The sequence below is a fragment of the Impatiens glandulifera genome, chromosome 3 (assembly GCF_907164915.1).
Source record: "Impatiens glandulifera chromosome 3, dImpGla2.1, whole genome shotgun sequence".
NCBI classification, from domain to species: domain Eukaryota; kingdom Viridiplantae; phylum Streptophyta; class Magnoliopsida; order Ericales; family Balsaminaceae; genus Impatiens; species Impatiens glandulifera.
The window spans coordinates 20,899,052-20,917,887 of record NC_061864.1 but is presented as its reverse complement, the minus strand read 5'-3'; the positions used below and the strand labels follow the sequence as shown (position 1 = coordinate 20,917,887).

Below are 18,836 nucleotides of genomic sequence, written 5' to 3'. Positions count from 1 at the left end.
ATTAACAAGTCTCTTTAATATTTATTTGCTTTTATAAATAAATATAAATAAATAGAATTTACCATAATTATGACCTTGTTTATTCATTTCACCTATTATTTTATCATTTAATTTATTAACTAATTTATGAAACACCTATTATTTTATCATTTAATTTATTAACTAATTTATGAAACGAATAAAAAATGTATTAAAACATTTTATAAACGTGTTAAACGAACCAAAACGTGATAGATGTGTCAAAAATGTGTTCAACGGGCCAAACACGTATTAAACGGATCAACGATATATTAAACGGATCAAAACAAATTAAATAATTGTTCAACATATCGAGACAAATATTGGTTAAACGGGTTAAAAAATTGTTTATCAAGTCAAAAACGTATTAAACGGAAAAAACAAATCAAATAACTGTTAAACGGTAAAAATTGTGTTAAACGGACTAAAAATATCTTAAACGAGCCAAAACATAATAAATGTGTTAAAAATTAAAATGAGTTATCCAAACGATTGAATAATAGGTTAATTAAATTTAATTTTGGTTGAGTTTACCTATTTACTCCTCACTGTTCAACAATTTTATTGAAAATTACAAGGCAAGAAAAGCAAAACATTGAAGAATTATACATTTACACAAAATCCAAATGATATAAACTCAACTCCAATACAATAAACCACCCATTTTTCTTCTCTTTTCAAATATGTTGATATCTAATATAAATCTCACAAAAAAACCACATCATATATATATATAAGAAGAAGATTCAGCCTATGAAGCTTTTGACTACTTTTCTGAAGCCAAAGTTCAAATACATTGTCATAAAAATATTATTACAACTAGTATAACACCATCATCACTAAGCAAATTCTCTAGAACCTCAAACAATTTAAAATCATATCATAGATCAAACAATACCCGAGAATCAAAACATTTTCAGCAGAAACAAGAATACGCCAAATGATTCTTCTTTGATACGTAAGGCGATACGAAATCTGCTACCGAAGAACCAGCAACATTAGCTGGGACCAGTATTTGATGCTTACCATTACCAATTCTCTTCCCGGCCACATTTGCATAGAACAAACCCGATATGGCTGGAACAAAAACATCGCTCTGAGAACTTATGTAGAAATCGATCACCTTCTCGTATTCTGATATTTCGTATGATAAGTACTTTTCTTTCATATCAATTGGCATCACTCCCTCCTGCAAATTACATATCAAATGAGTATATAAAAAAAAAGTAAATAGAAGAAAAAGAGAAGAAAAAAACTTACTTTGGTATATGTTTTGGGAAACAAATCCTTCAAAGAATCTAGGCTACTATCCCATCTGGACTGAGTTAAATAAATCGTGGTATCTTTATTGAAACCGATCTTCCTCAAGAATAATGCGATTTCTGAAGGATTATAACAGCTTTTTGTTTTTGAACCGCTGCTTGCCTGACAACCTTTTTTCTCAAGCATGTCAACTCTCAAATCTACAGCAACAAATCGACCGTCTGTTTTGCGACTGAAAGTTCTTAGACGTTCAACCATTGAATCAACCACTTCTTGAATCTCTGACTGTAATTCAAGAGTTCCAAACATGGCTAAGCATGTTACTGAATCGGAATCGCTCTTCTCTTCATTCTTTTTCATGTTGACAGAAGTAAAAGTTGTGGCTAGCCTTATGTTTCCTTTTGACTTGAAAATTGGTTCCACATTTTCAGCTATGTAGGTTTCTGTTACTCGGTTTGGTACCCTTACAACAGCCAGGTTTTTGGTTGAGACTTTATTAGGCAGTTTTTTAGCTACTTTCACAACTCCTTCAAGGCTAGTTATGAACTTCTCAGAATCGTAAATGTCTCCGAAATTCCTGTAACATCACATACATTGGATTTTAAAAATGTGGGTGAATGGAATTGGAAAAATACTTTTAAATCTTATGCCTTGGTTCGATCTTGGGTTATTTCAAAATGATCTTGTTTGAAGTAGGACATTGAAAGAAAATTGAGTTATTAAGGTAAGAAAGTCAATAGGGGTAGAAACATATAATGGATATGATGAATACGAAAATCACAAGTTTTTAAATGCGAATATGGAGAAATAAATCATCATACATAATGGCCTTGCTATCAAGAAACTTGTTTTAATGAAGTGTTCAGCAATAAAGATAATCAAAATCTTCCCTGAATATATATACTAACCTTTTATCACCTGGGTTGGATCCTCTAATATCTGGCAGGACAAGAGTGGCTTGCAGATATTTTGCCACAACAACTGCATCAGCAATCTGAACATGTGAATTAGCAAATGAGAAGATTAGCTTGATAAAGATCATTGTCATAACTTGTAAATTTTTGATTTTTTGGAAATATATGAGTAAATGAAAATTCCCATCAAAAGGGAAACATATAAGGACAAATGCCAGTTGTTTAAACATAATAACCATTGAGCTTCTGTAAATAATACATACAAAAATCAATTTAATAAATTCATGTGAGTAAAATATAAGAAGAAGTCATGTTGTTGGAGTTTAGCATAAAGAAGATAGAGACACCTTTGTGAGGACACCATTGAATTTTGCAACTTGAACTATACTAGTAAATTAAACAATAAAAACTAAGGCTAATGTATTCAGAAAGCTATTACACATTCATAAATTCATCAAAATCAAGAACAAGAACAAGGAAAGTAAACCATCAATCTTGCATAAATATAACAAGTAGTTACCTGTGAGACATGATATTCTGGGCCATTCGTTAGCGAGAAGGTGATAAAACCTTCTGATTCTTGTGGATCATCTGCGGTGAAAAGAAAGGTATATAATCAACCATTCATTTGTAAGGATAAGAATCAAACAAGATTAAAGAAGGATCAAGCTGATCTACCTACAACAGGCTTCTTCCAGCAAGGCTTAAGCTCTGAACCATCTTCCAACCAAGGTCCACTGGTAACTCGACTAATAACATTATGCTCAATAGCCTTTGCATCTGCATGGCCAGACTACCATAGAGAAAACACAGGAAATTTAGATTTCTCCTTCAATTCACAATTAACAAGCTAATCGAATCTTAACGAAGCCTTAGCACAGGTTCTGTATTCAATTTAGAAAGAAAAACTGGATCTAAATCTCTAGCATCTCCATCTCACAAAATTCAACCAGCATAAACAATTAATTTCACAAGATCCGAAACCGTTATTGCGAACAAATTGAGATCTATATTTAATCAGAGAATCGGAGAATCAAAATCAACAAAACAAAATCAAGCGATGAAGATCAAAGTTAGAAACATTACTTCATATGAATCAAAATGATCTCTCTTAATCATATTCCCGAGCATAACGAACATTGTCACCGTTAAAATCCCCGCCAGTACCTGTCTCGGATCCACAGCCATCTAGAAATGCAAAAGACGAACGGTTACAAGAGAGAGAAAGAGAGAGAATGCGTATATGCAGATAGAAAGAGAAAGAGAAAGAGAGAAGATGAAAGTACTATAAGTATACTTACTGTCTGTTCTGATGGCTGCTTTTAGGTGAAAATGGTGAGAAGAGCGCCGACGGAAAGGAAAATATGAAGTGATTAAGCTTTTTTGGTAGGAAAACGAATAGATTATAAGCAGTAATTGAGAAAGATTAGAATAGAATTGACCAAATCTACAGTAAGAAATTGGTACAAATTAGACCTTACTTGGATCACTTTAGAGAGAGTGTGTCTGTGATCGTTGTCTTCTTCTTCTTTCTTTCACGGAAGGAAGGAGAGAGAGAGAGAGAGGTCTACTTTCTACTCCCACCGACAGTAGCGTAGATGACGGAGAGAGAGAGAGAGACCCTGGATCTATTCCATGGAATCAGCCATTGATTCGATTAGCTAATATTACAAAAACCTTTCTATTATATATAATTAATCTAGTTAGTCAATATAACAATTAAGAATTAATGAAATTGACATTTATTATATTCAAATCCTTCTATATTACACTTTTTCATACAATTAAAATAATTTAGTTTAAGTTAGTGGAAATGGTAGATTGATGATTTAACTTTAAAAAATATTATTAATTAAAAAAATGAGATTACTATCAAAATAAATAAATATATTTTTACCTTGGACAAAATTAGTTTATAAATAATTTATTAAAATAGTTCAAATCAAAAAATTTAAATTTATTTCTTAATAATAAATTTAAGTTTATCGTTAAGTTAATAAGTTAATATGATCTTTATAAAATCAATTTCTAACTTAGTGAGATTTGGAATTAATTTTTTTAATATTTTAAATAAAAAATTTTCTACTTTATTTAATTTAGATGACGATTAAAGAAAAAAATTTAGAAGAGATAATGGATGAAGGAATGATATAATTGATTGAAAAAATAGTAAAAAATTTATCTTTATTCTCTCCTTATACTTTTTCATTTTTTCTATCAATAACACATTCCTTTTCCCGATTAAATCTCGCATATCACTCCTCTTTATTTATTAGATTTAAAAAAAAACTTTCCTTAATTTATTTGTGATTGGGAAATTTGACGAGATGATCATAATGATTCACTTATTTGACTTTTTGATCGGCGCTTAAAATAAAAGGCGTTGATGACACCTTTTTCTTTTTGAACAATTTTGCCCCTGTCGTGAGACGTCCTCAATCGCGAGAAGTCCTCAATCATGAGATGCAACCGACAATCGCGAGACTAATTTTTTTTTTCAAAAAAAAGAAGAATTCACATGGCATCCGGTTGCGTCTCGCAACGGGAGCATTTTCATAAAAAAAAAAAAAGTATCACTAGCGCATTTACCAAAAAAAACAAATAAGCTGATCTTTATGGTCATTTCATCAAATTTCCCTTGTGATTCATATTATTTTTAAGAGTTTATACACACCCATTAAATATTGACATTATAAAATAAAATAATAATAATAAATAAATAAATCATACAAAATAGTTGCTTCATAGGTTTTCAAAAAAAAACGAATTAAATCACTAACCGATGACACCACTGTTTAGAACGATAAATGTCACAATAATAGTATTATGAATAATATGAATTAGACAACTACAATCAATGAATGTTCGGCGCATAACGATACTATTCGAGCACAAAATTTTGAGATAAAAAAATCAATTGTCAAGAGTTTGTTAAAATAAAAATCATTTCACTAAATTAAAAAATAAAAAAAATTGTTGTTCATATTTCAATTAACCCTTATTTCTTGTTTGTTTTAGTATTGTGGGGAGATTTGTTAGATGTTTACATTAATTTAATAAAATAAGTGATTGATAATTTTTTAAGGAGTGATTCATGATATATAATAATATTGGGGTCTCAATAAATCATATCAAGACGTTAATAATTATTGTATATTTTAAAATTATAAGGCCCTTTATTTAATACAAAACTATCAATATTAGCATATAAATACAACAATAAATACAGTGTAAATAATTAATTAATATATAATTCAACTACATTGATTATCAATCATCTAGTTTTTCTTAAAATGTTTTTTTTCAAAAAAATAAAATTATTATTCAACTACATCCTTTTTAAATACTAGGACAAAAATTTGTCATCTTTAAAAATGACATTACCTTATCTACCATCTTGTTTCCATTATCACACCTACAAATTTCCCCATTTTATTGTGAAGTTATTTTCTAAAGTAATTGTTTTATTATACTAAACTATTAAAGTTTTAGATTTTTAATGTAAGGAATTGTTTTTCTTCATCTTGTAAATACTTTTTCTTTGATATTAATAAACATTAAATATAAAATTTCATATTTTGTATATATATTTTTATCTAGTATTACCTCAATTGGTTGAATATTCTAACTTTTATTTTTAAAAATTTTAAATGACTCAATTTTGTATATCCTATTTTTATTTTATTTAAATATAATATTTTAACTTTAAATGCAAACCATGCCGTTCGGTTGAAAAAAATTATCGATATTATAGGTATATTGAAAATATTGTATCGCAATATATCAAAAATATTAGATTTTTAAGATATACCTAAAAAATGTAAGGTATGGTACCGACACCCAAACTAAAGGTATGAGATTTTCAAAATTTTGGTATATGAGATTTACCAAAATAATATTTATAAATTAATATATATATATATATAATATTTATAAAAAAATAGATTTAATATTAATTTAATTATAAAATAAATATTTTTAAAATCAAATCAAAATATAATTATATTTTAATATTATTCAATATATGACATATATCTACTTTTCCGATAATATTGAAAAAATATTCAATCAAACTTTGAATCTCTTGAAGAGGTGAAAAACATCATCAACGGTTGTTAATGAGTCTGTTTCAGCTTGAGTAAAATGATAGTGGATCATTTTAAGAGTAATTTGAGTCTTAAAATGATTGAGTCATTGGGGTGCGCAAATAATTGGCTAAAATGAGAAAAAATTAATTTATAGAAAGATCCTAAAGATGACAAACTTGAATTGTTGATTAAAAATGAACAAATTAAAATAAGTGATTTTTTTTATTAATTAAATCTAAATTAACTAATATTTATTATTATTATCTAATATAAATGGTAATTAATTTAAAAAAAAATTATAGATACAAATGCGATTTAAGACCGTTCTGAATCTCCTTATCTCGTCTTTACCTTAGTCTAACTTGATGACTATACTTATTTTTATTATTGTTAACTTCAATTTTTGTAACTAAATTTAATTTGTAACATTTATTTATTTTTAAAAATATTAAATGATATGAAAAAAATTTCTTTTATGATAAATATCTTTAATTTTTAATTATGTGTAATGTTTATATTAACACTATGTATTTTTTTTAAGTTAATATGGTTTTTTAGGTATGAAAGTTATAATATTGATACTGTACCGAAATTAAAATATATAAAAATGAAGGTAAGATAAATGTATAAATTTTTATATACAAAAACTTTCGGTAAGATACATACAAGGATAAAAAAAATTAAGGTACGACAATGTATACTTGTTTACTATAATGTTTAAAAATGTTAATATTATACTTGTTTATTATAATGTTTAAAAATGTTAATATTATACTTACCGATCCAGCCTTAAGTATAATACTATTTTATTATAATGTTTAAAAATGTAAATATTATACTATTTTAAATTTTTAACTAAACAGTGAATGACATAAAAGTTATTGTAATTATTTGTTAAACATGTCAATGACAATGTTTGATTTTATTTTTAAAAGTGTAAGCAAATAATTATGATATATATCTCTCTCTCTATTTTTTTTTTTGAAAAAGAAATAAATTTTCTTCTCACATTTCATTATAGGAATCATAATATATAAAAATTAGATATGATATATGATCCTAAAAAATATTTTTATTTGTCATGTTTGTTTTTTTTTTCTTTATTATTTTTGCTATTAACTAAACAGTGAATGACATAAAAGTTATTGTAATTATTTGTTAAACATGTCAATGACAATGTTTGATTTTATTTTTAAAAGTGTAAGCAAATAATTATGATATATATATCTCTCTCTCTATATTTTTTTTTTTGAAAAAGAAATAAATTTTCTTCTCACATTTTATTATAGGAATCATAATATATAAAAATTAGATATGATATATGATCCTAAAAAATATTTTTATTTGTCATGTTTGTTTTTTTTTTCTTTATTATTTTTGCTATTTGTTATAATGATTGAAATCATGATAATTTTTAAATAATATGACTTATGATTTAAAATTAAATTTATTCAGATTTAATAAAGATTAATCACACAATAATTTGAATAATCATCAATAAAGACATGATAAATATATACTAAATAAAATCAAACATCACAATATAATATGAATCATATTTTATAAAAAAAAAAGCTCGTCTAGCCGTATGTACTTGTACAACTAGCTCAATTAAACGTATGAACTAATAAAAGTTCATTTAGGCGTATGTACTTTTAAAAATTGGTTCATCTGTTAGTAAACTCTTGTTAGTAAACTCTGTTAATTTTTTTTTAAATTTTTAATATTTATTTTTTAAATATTTATTTTTCTCTCTCTTTCTTCTTTATAAATTAATTAATTTATTTATCTCCTTTTACTATTTCTTTTTTTATTAATTAATCAATTTATCTTTTTTTACTATTTTTTTTTTTGTTATTTGAGTTTTTTATTTTTATTTTTTTCTACTATTTTACTTTTTTTTATTTAACATAATATTATGTATAAAATAGTTTATTATTTACTATAATATTTAATTCTATTAAAAATTATAAATCATAAATCAAAGATTAAACATAAAGACTATTAATTTCATTTTTGTTTATATTAAGAAAACAAAAATCACAAACAAATTGTTAAATTTTTTTTACAAAATTAGAAGACATTTTACAATTAAACAAACCCTTCTCAAAACATTATAGTAGAACAAAATTAACAAAAAAAAAAAAAAATTGTTCAGCTTGTGGCACTATCACTCTCACTAACACCAAAAATTAACAAAATTAACGGCATATCACTATCACTGACACCACCATCGCCGTTAGACTTTGTCAAAACCCATGTCTCAAACCCTTCGCTAGCCTTATCCCAATCCATTATAGACAATTCCAATTGAGGCACTTCTGCTTCACATCCTAATTGTAAAGACGATTCATCATGTTCTATCATTTTTAACCTTAATTTTCTGTCATAATTATCAACAAAACAATTATTAATATTCTAACATAAACACAAACTAGCCATAAACATGAGTGAAGTTTTAGGATTAAAGTTTTAGTAAGCACACAAAGAAAATGGTAGAGTTTGAACATAAACACTAAAGTGGGAGAATGATAACTAACTTTTGAAGTCGTAAATATAGGATTGAACGAGCTTTTTTGGTTGAACAAACTTCTTTGGTTGAGCAAAACTTCTTTGAATCGAAAAAAACTGATTGAGAAAGAAGATGAAAAGAGTGAAAAGAAAGAAGATGGAGAAAAGGAAGATGAAAAAGGGGAAAAGAACGAAGATGAAAAAAAGAATTTGAAAAGATGTAAAATAAAGAAGATGAAAAGACATAAGAAAAATATAATTAATAAAGAAGAAAGAGAGAGAAAAATAAATATTTAAATAATAAATATTAAAATTTTTAAAAAAAAATTAACAGAGTTTACTAACAGAGCTAGATGGACCAATTTTTAAAAGTACATACGTCTAAATGAACTTTTATTAGTTCATATGTCTAATTGAGCTAGTTGTAGAAGTACATACGGCTAGATGAGATTTTTTTTCTTTATAAAATATTTGAATCAATTTTGTTTCCGCAACAAGTTTTATAAACAGTTAAAATGTTAATAAATCAAATTATTATTAATTCATTAATCATTTTGAATTAAAGAGAAATTATCTTAGTATTATATTGTAAATCCTAAAATAAAAATATTTTAAGTAAAAATGACTAATAAATATTAAAAAAAAAGTTGAATTTATAAATGAACAATTATAAATTAAGCACCAATGTTCATTGATAGTTCACCTGTTTTGTGAAAGGTTTTGATATATATATCTTGTTAATATTAATAAAATTTAATATTTAAAAATAATTATGAACTCGTGTAGATTATAATTGAGAATGAGTCTTGAAATACTGTTTAAAATGGTCTCCATTTAAAAAAAAAAATAATGATAAGAATAATATTTTATAAAAAATATTCCTCCAACATACAGTACTTTTTAAAGATATTTAATAAATATAATATTTTATTTTATTAATTATATTATCCCTCCCAATTATATGCACATGTATGCTCTTGGATTGGAGTGAAGATGCCAAGTTTTATTTTAGAGGGTTTGGTTTCATTTTGAGAATTTAGTTGTCCATTCGCATATTCTTTTATTTGTGAAAAATGTTATTTTTTTAATTATTAAATGTTATTTTTAATTATTACAATATTTTAATATATATATATATATAATTGTACACATGACTCATCGTAAAAAAACATTAAAAAATGTTTTCATCATTTATGGAAATGTGTCACCACCACCATTGTTAAACATCATGATCATGAATCTCAGCACTAGCGTAGCTAAATTTGACAAAAATATATTATTTCATTTTAAGCAAATTAATTTATTTTGAAATTTCTTTTAAGCTAAAACAACAATAAACATGTCAAAAATTAAAATAACTTGTGTCTATAAACTGGTCCAAGGTAGTTAAAAGAGCTATAGATTAATCTAATTGAATGAGTTTTCAATATATTTTGTTTATTTCTAAATAGAGAGTCCAACTTTTGAATTAAAATCTCACTGATGTGAATTACACTAATTCAACACATTGATAAATAAACTTATACAATTAATTTAGGAAAAAATCTTAATTAGACGTATGTACTTGTACAACTAGCTCACTTAGACGTATGTACTAATAAAAGTTCATTTAAACATACGTACTATAAAAAATTGGCTCATTTAGCCTCTTTTAGTAACCATGGTTAACTTTTATTTTTAAATTTAAATATTTATTAATTAAATATTAATATATTTTCTCTCTCTTCTCTTTTCATTTATTATTTTATTTATTACTAATAAATGAATCTTCTATTTTTATTTTTATTTCTAATTTTTTTATTATTTTTATATGAGTATTTATGATTGATTATTTTAATTTTATTTTTTTATATATATAAACATTCATCATTAATTATTTAAACTCTATATTTCTTTTTCTTTTTTATATATTTTTTTATATTCACATTAATTATTAATTATTTTAAAATTGTTTAATCCCAATAATTGAATATAACAATGAAAATTCTTTCAACAATAAAAATTCTTAAACACAAAAATAAATTAATTAATAATTAAGAATTGAATAATAATAAAAACTCATTCATCAAACACCTAAAGAGTAATAATCAAATATTAGACAAAATAATTCCTTTACTACTAATATAAGTCGTGAATAAAAATTAAATAAAAAATTATTAATTTCATTTTTATTTATATTAAACTAAATAAGAAAAAAACTCTTTTTTATTTTTATTATATTAAATTAAATAAGAAAAAACCCTACACAAAAAAAATTACAGAAAACATAAAATTCATAAATAAGTTGTTAAATTGTTTTAAAAAAATAAGAATTTAAGAAATATAAGAAATAAAAACTAATAAAACAAAAGATGAAATATAAAAGAGAAATTAATATTAAAATAATAAAAAATTAAGAATAAAATAAATTACTTAGTTTAATTAATGAAAAAGAAAGAGAGAGAAAATATATTAATATTTAATTAATAAATATATAAATTTAAAAATAAAAGTTAACCATGGTTATTAAAAGAGGCTAAATGAGCCAATTTTTGATAGTACATAGGTTTAAATGACCTTTTATTAGTACATACGTTTAAGTGAGCTAGTTGTAGAAGTACATACGTCTAATTGAGCTTTTTTCCATTAATTTATCCCCACTTCGAATTTTTTTTTTCCAACTTCGAATTTTTTTTTTCTAATTGACTAATTTATAGATACTATTTTTTGTGGAGGACATTTTTCATGAAATTAACAATTATTTTCATTGAATGGGCCTATTAGTATTTAATCACAGTGTCTTATTTGGGGTGGTTTTTCCTGGATTGATAGGTGGTTGATCGGAACGAGACATCGTTGAATTCTTTGACTCATTTCCATTTTATTGACACGTCAAATTTCGCGTTTAAGGGCTCGTATGGACTAAAGTCCACCCAAAAAATATTATATATATATAAATAAATAATTGTGACATTATTTTATAATTTCTTAAAATTTTAATTTAATACATTATTTATTTTTATCTAATTTTAAAAAATCAAATTTACCTTTATTCACTCTCGTTTTATTCATAATTTTCTCGTTATTTTTTTTAACTCACTCCAAAAAAAAATTTCAAGCTCAACCCAACTCGGATTCCTAGATCGTATCTGTTAGTATGGATCAAGACAGTCAAATTGAGAGTTTACGTAAAATTCGTTGATTAATTGTAAATTCGTTAAATCTAGAGTTTATTTAAAATCGTAAAAGTTTAATTTGAAAAAAATATTAGTTATATATTATTATTATTTATATATATATAATTAAATGTTTTATATCTAACGAATTTAAAAAATATATATATTTAAATATAAAATTAATTAAAAATAATAATAAGTAAATAACGCAGTAAAACAATTATATTAAATTGAATAAATAATATTTTTTTAAAATTTATAAATATAAATTTATTTAATTTTAATGTGAAACAAATCTTAAAATCGAAATTATTTATATAGTGGTAAAATCATAAAAGTTTATATATTTAAGAGTTTACTTAAAATCACAATCTTTAACTTATAAAGAAATTGTAAAGATTTGAAGAGTTCACTCGAGATTTTAATCGAAATAAACTATTTAAGTAATAATGTTATATAATCATGATGTGTACCTCTTGCTAATAAATTTTTCGCCTCACAATCGAATCAATTATGGTAAAAGACTTAGACCATCCTTATCTATGACCCAAAAATGGATCATGATGCTGGTTATGGTTGATCTTGTCAATTTATCATGACTAAATGTTTGGTCATCTCATGACCAAAACCAAAATTATGTCATTGGGTCTTGATTTTAATATTATTTATAATTTAATATATATATATATATCAAAATTCATAATTTTTCGAGATATATAAATAGAGATCACTCTTGCAATATTTCGGAGCACAAAAAAAATCAACATTTTCTCTATTTTTACTAATTATCCTCCTTTGTTTAAAAAATAAATATTATTATATTTAAAAATTAGAAATTAAATATTTTTATTATATTTAAAAATTATTTATTATTTTTTTAATTTAAAAATAAAAATAATATTTTTTAATTAATGATCAAGATTTTGTTGGTTATGGATAAGTACAAATGACTAAAATCTTGGTTATAAAGTCTTTTTATGATCATGACTATGAACAAAAATGAGTCACGGATAAAGATGCTCTTAACATGAATAGAATAGATTAATTCTAAAGTTATATGAGTGTCTAATTTTTTAGACTTATTAAGAATTTAACTATACTATAATAAATTATTTAACATTTTTTTAGTGAGAATTAATAAAATATTTGACACTTAAGTTATGGTTTTATTTATTTGCTTTGTTCAATTAAAATATGGGAGATAAATGTATATATTTGATCTAACTATTGTTTAATGGAAATTATTTAATTGTTTAGTAATAAAAAAATTGATTGGATTTGAAATATATTAATAAAAATAATATACAAAACTGACAAACCTATATTCCTCATATATATATATATAAATGACTGATATAATGTATAAATATATATATTTTTTAAAAATTATATTTTATTCTAAAAATATAAATAACACAATCCCACTTTAATTTTACATAGAATTCAAGCTCAAATTATTTCCTATTAATTTGGCAAACTTTAACACTTAATTTTATTTGGTTAACTTTAACAAAGAAAATTACCAATATATGGTTATTAAATTCATGTTAGCAAAAATAAATAAATCATCAACTATGTTTAATTTAAGATGTCACGTCAATAAATAAATAAATTAACAAATTGAGGGGGTCAAAAATGTCCAAATGCCGGCTTATGCACAAATAACCTTTTTTTCTTCCTATAATCAAGCCTTGTTTGATGAAGTAGTTGATTACATAAAATATATATATATAAGAAAAAGGAATGGAGAAAAAAAAACTTAGGTCAATAACTTGATGGATGAAGATTACATAAACAAATACAAATTGTAAAGACCATTAAACTTTAAGTCAAACACTTCATTACATATATTGGTCATATATCTTTTAAGATTTTGTTTTGTTCATATGATTATAAATCGAATAATACAATAAAAAAATTTGTGTGAAAATAATTTCGTTTAAGACATCGTTCCATTCTAACTAAATCATCGTAATGATGGGTGTCACTCAATTTCGTATTTAAATAAATAAATAAATTTGTGCTTTATTTGTATAAAAATGTATAATAATAATAATGATAATTATTATTATTATTTTTTTTTTTAAGTATCACAATTTATATAAAATAATGTCATATATATATATATATACCATCATGTTTCTGAATTCACTGTTTTATCATAAATTAAAAGGAATTTAAATAATATAATTAAAATATTAATAAAAATGATGAGAGACATTAATTATTTCTTCAAGATCTAAAGAAACCAAGTTTCTTATTTATGTGGATAAGATTACATAGGATTTGGTTTCAGAAACCAAACTATATTTGGTGGTAAGGCATGTTTGGTTTAAGATTTTTTTTAAAAAAAATTAAATAAAAATCTCAAATAATTCAACATCAAACAAGCTCCAACTAGTGGAAATATTTTCAATTCCTTTTAAAGAAAAAATAATATTATCATAAATTCATAAGGTCAACAAAAACAACATATTTTGAGTTTTGATTCTTCTTCTTCTATATATATATATATAATTATTTGTACTTATTTTATTTTTATCTTCATATGATTTTCATGTTGATTATAATTTTTGTCAAATGAACTAAGCAAATTAAGTTCCATCACAAAACCAACATAAATTAATATTTTGGTTTATATATTTTAATTTCTTATAATTCTATTTTTAGTTTGATTATACTTAAATGACTATCATTTTTTATAATATATTTATAATTAAAACAACAACATAAAACTTGGTTGATGTTAGTTTATTTGAATTTTATCCAAAATCAAAATATTATAATCATAAACTAAATTACTTTTATTTCATTTATTTTGAAAGATTAAATATTATATATAAAACAATATTTCTAATAACTTATCATAAAAAAAACAACTATTAATTCTCATTTTATCTATATACTATATATATATATATATATATAAATGTTTCCATTTTTTTTTTCTTATCAAAACTTAAATTAAATTTTACATAATCCATTGAAATATAATAGAATTTCAAACAAGACTTGTTTCTTTCTTCATTCGTGTAGTAGCAGTGAAGTTAGTTTAAATCTGTTGGCCATCCTTTAACTTTCTGTTTGTCCTTGTTCTTTTTTTAAATTATAAAAGACAAAAAGGTTGTATTTAATCCCTAAATTATTTACCCCATACAATTATGCCCCATAAACAAACAAAATCATTAACAATAACCCCATAAATCATAGTTATTTTTAATAAAAACCCAACATAATATATAAAATGTCAGTTAATTCAAAAATTCATACTAAACTATGTACTTTGAACCATTTTTTTACTAATGTGAATATATGTATAATTAAGGTATATTTAAAATATTATCTTATATAAATTAATATTTAATGAAATATTTAAACAAATATATATATATATATATATATATATATATATATATATATTCAAATAAATTATATTCAAATAAATGATAGATGTTTAGAATGGTACATAAGATATAAGTTTCTAATTGTGTTGATGATCGTTTTTGAGTTCTTGTTCAATCTATTTTTTTTCAGTAAAAAAGATAATGTTATCGGATCTAAAATTTTTTTAATAAATGAATTTCCGAATTTCTCTTTCATCTAGAGACCCTTTTACAGTTATCACTTTACATAATTTTTTCGACGTTTCTTATTAACTAGTTCTCAGGTAAAGAAAAATTTCACTAGCGCTTATAATTTTGGGTAGAAATTCTTTCGATATCACCGATTAATTGGTTTGGTCGACCTGCTCTCATTCGCCATTGATCGTTATGGAAGAGTCACATTGAAAAACTGAATGATTGTTGAGTTTACATTAAAATTTTAATTTTTACAAATATTTATTATTTACCTCTGTTATATTTTATTATTTGCAAATTAAAATTCTATTTATAATTTCTTATTAAAAATAAAAAATTGTATCTCAATCAAAAATAGAAGTGTGTCAAAAGTTTTGGCCTAAAAAATTCCTTCTTAATCCTTGATAACTTTATTTTATTTAACTATAAAGTTTGAGGGAGTATAATAAGATTTAGAAATAATTTAAGGACTTATTTGATGAGTTTCTCACGAAATTAACCGTTTGATTGGGCGACGTGCATATATATATAGTTTCATCTGGTCGGTGATCTAACTGCCTCTCAATATTCATCACTAATCAAACAAACGGAGATGGAAAATCTTATCAAAGCCATAACTCTTCTCCGTAGCAGCCATGAAAGTTCTATAATGTTGAATTCTGCAATTCATCAAACAGATTCAAAACTGAAAGCGATTCAACAAAGATTGCCGTCAATTGAAGCCGGAATCACAACCGTCGCTCGATCATTCTCTCTTCTTCCGATCAAGCAGCAGCTCGAATTCGCCATCGGACCTGCATCTTCCGTGGTAAGAGTCTATGAAATGGTGTGCGATCTAGAACGAACACTCGACGATCGTAATCCACATCAAAACCTATTTGATTTCGTCTCTCTTATCAAACAGTTAGAAGATGCTCTGAGATTTCTGACTAGTAATTCGAAACTAGTTCTTCATGGACTTGAAGATATCCTTCATTTCCTGGAGAATAGAAAAACAGACGATGATGATGACGATGATGATGGAAGTTATCGGTATATTGGAGATGTAAAGAAAAGTTTGAGAATACTTATTCATTTGCAGGAAATTGAAAAACTGTCTCGTCTCGATGGAGGTGTTCTATTCAGATCGCTAAACAGATTGGAAGAAGAGTTCGAAATTCTGTTACGGATGAACGAATTTCCGATTCAGGAATTTGTGATCGAGAAGCTGCATTTCATGATCGAGAGGATGTCTGCAAACGATCTCTTAGAAGATTGTAAATCTATTTACGTCAAGGTTCGAAGTTCAAAGATGAAATCAGCAATGGACGCTCTGAATCTGGATTATCTAGAAACTTTGTTATCTGAATTCGACAGTGTTCATACAGTGGAAGACAAAGTTGATCGATGGAACAAGGATTTGGAATTCGCAATCAATCATATATTCGAGGTCGAGTACAGAGTCTGCATTAATGTATTCCAGAAAGAAGGCGATGATGAATTTTTTATGGACTGCATTGCGGTTATCTTTCTCAGTTCAGGAAGAATACAATCATTTCTCAAATTCGCCTACGGATTAACGAAGGGAAAGAAGGACGCGATCAAGTTACTGAAATTACTCGAAGTTTTCGCTACTCTGTACAATTTAAGATCAAACTTCAACCTATTGTTCGTAGGGAAACGTTGCATTGAAATTCGAAACCAAACTAGGGATTTAGTCAAGAACGTGGTGGATGCTGCTTGTAAAATCTTCTGGGAGCTTTCAATACAAGTGGAGTTACAGAGGAAATCTCCTCCTCCTCCTGATGGCAGCATTCCGAAGTTGTTAACATTTGTAACAGATTACTGTAACGAACTACTGGAAGACAGTTATCGAGTGACCATGATTCAAATTCTCGAGATAAATTATGGATGGAACCGGCAAACTAATTTCGACGGGAGGATCTTCTACGACGAGATTCGTAAGGTGGTAAGTGTTCTAGAGGAGAATATGGAAGTATGGGCGGGGTGTTACGAAGAAAGGAGCATGTCAGATCTTTTCGCGATGAAAGTGCACGATCATCTTCTTGAGAATTGTCGTGGCACGAAGCTAGGCGATCTAATGGGTGAGGCGTGGCTTAGAAGGCACGAAGAAGCTGCGTCGCGCCATTCGGCTCGTTTTCTGAGCGAGAGCTGGGGAAAATTGGCGTCCAATTTGATCGAGCCGAGTGGAGACGAGAAGAAACAGTTGAGCTTGAGGGCAAAGATAGTAGTATTGCAGGAGGCAGTTGGTTGAAAATGTAATTTGAAGTCATTTCTTCTAAAGTTCTCAAGCTTAAGGTAGTTTTTTTTTTCTTAACCAATACATTTATATAATCAAACACTAGACTAACACTTTGTAATGTATTTATTGCTATCTTTATACAAATTAAGTACAAAATCTTAGGAATCAAATTGTTTATTTGTATTTTGTACATAATATAGTGGGCTTTTGGGACTTTGTTTCAAGCTCAACAAACAAAGATTTGTGAAATGTTAGAGAATTAAAAATATGTTTATCAATACTATAAGTTGTAGTTTTGAAATATAATTAGGGTGATCGAGAATTCATTTTAATTCAAATTTTTTAATAAATTTAAATTCGATCTTAGCATATTGTTATATTCTTATAAAAACTCTACCTTTAGGGATAAAGGTACTCTACCAAACTCTTCTACAATTAAAGTTGTAATTGTTTAAAAAATATCTTCAATGATAATATATTTTATAGTTTATATTTTCCTTTTTAATAATAACAATATGTACTCTACCACTATTTTTTTTTTACTTTACATTGACTCTAACCAAGGGAAATTGGACGAAATGACCCTGAAAAAAGGGCCATTTGCCTCCGTGGTCACCAGATAATTAAAATTGATTTGATGACCACTTTATTTTTTTAGACGAAATTACCTTTTTCGCGTAACGTGAAGGGATTTTGCATTTTGTGAAGTGAAATAGTGTGAATATATATACTCAAATTTTTTCATTTCCTTCATTTCGTTTCTCTCTCTTCTCTCTCTGTTCTTGTTCGTTGGTGGCGGCGAAAACTTCGGCGACGGCGACTAAGGGGACTACGGCTATGCCCTGAATCTACAAAGATAAGAAAACCTTATCCCTGAATCGATGTTTATAATACAGATTTATGTTCTTATTTCCATATCTTCATTTCAAACCCTAACCCAAATCGATTTATGTTCATGTTTCAAGTATCTCCCTCTAAAAACCCTAAATCAATTTATGTTCTTATTGTCTATTCTTCATTTCAAACGATTTATGTTGTTCTTAATCAAACTCTAACCCTAAATCAAT

General features: G+C 25.5%; 2 protein-coding genes across 5 annotated transcripts; one reads left to right on the top strand and one right to left on the bottom strand.

The window, feature by feature from the left end:
• Nucleotides 1–723: 723 nt before the first annotated feature.
• LOC124930988 (protein MANNAN SYNTHESIS-RELATED 1-like) lies at nt 724–3,842 on the bottom strand. 4 transcript variants are annotated; one of them, XM_047471368.1, is made up of 8 exons: nt 3,677–3,842; nt 3,497–3,573; nt 3,282–3,383; nt 2,874–2,988; nt 2,716–2,786; nt 2,190–2,275; nt 1,279–1,858; nt 724–1,207 (listed from the first exon to the last, which is right to left on the bottom strand). In XM_047471368.1, the coding sequence occupies exons 3-8, from the start codon at nt 3,381–3,383 to the stop codon at nt 935–937; spliced, it is 1,227 nt and encodes a 408-aa protein (XP_047327324.1). In that variant the 5' UTR covers nt 3,497–3,573; nt 3,677–3,842; the 3' UTR covers nt 724–934. The 4 variants fall into 4 exon arrangements, with proteins under 4 accessions (XP_047327324.1, XP_047327323.1, XP_047327325.1 ...); XM_047471367.1 differs by having other exon boundaries at nt 3,497–3,514; XM_047471369.1 differs by having other exon boundaries at nt 3,494–3,511.
• A 12,277-nt stretch (nt 3,843–16,119) lies between these two features.
• On the top strand, nt 16,120–17,781 carry LOC124929974 (exocyst complex component EXO70I-like). Its single transcript, XM_047470350.1, has one exon. It carries the CDS (start codon nt 16,120–16,122, stop codon nt 17,779–17,781), a length of 1,662 nt encoding a protein of 553 aa, XP_047326306.1.
• Nucleotides 17,782–18,836: the final 1,055 nt, after the last annotated feature.

What these genes read in the sequence shown, in the direction of transcription:
- LOC124930988 (XM_047471368.1), bottom strand. Translation starts at nt 3,383, where the DNA reads ATGGCTGTGGATCCGAGACAGGTACTGGCGGGGATTTTAACGGTGACA. An exon ending in TCCAACCCAGGTGATAAAAG is followed by an intron (nt 1,859 to 2,189) that starts GTTAGTATATAT and finishes GTGATGTTACAG; the next exon opens with GAATTTCGGAGACATTTACG. An exon ending in TTCCCAAAACATATACCAAA is followed by an intron (nt 1,208 to 1,278) that starts GTAAGTTTTTTT and finishes TGTAATTTGCAG; the next exon opens with GAGGGAGTGATGCCAATTGA.
- LOC124929974 (XM_047470350.1), top strand. Translation starts at nt 16,120, where the DNA reads ATGGAAAATCTTATCAAAGCCATAACTCTTCTCCGTAGCAGCCATGAA.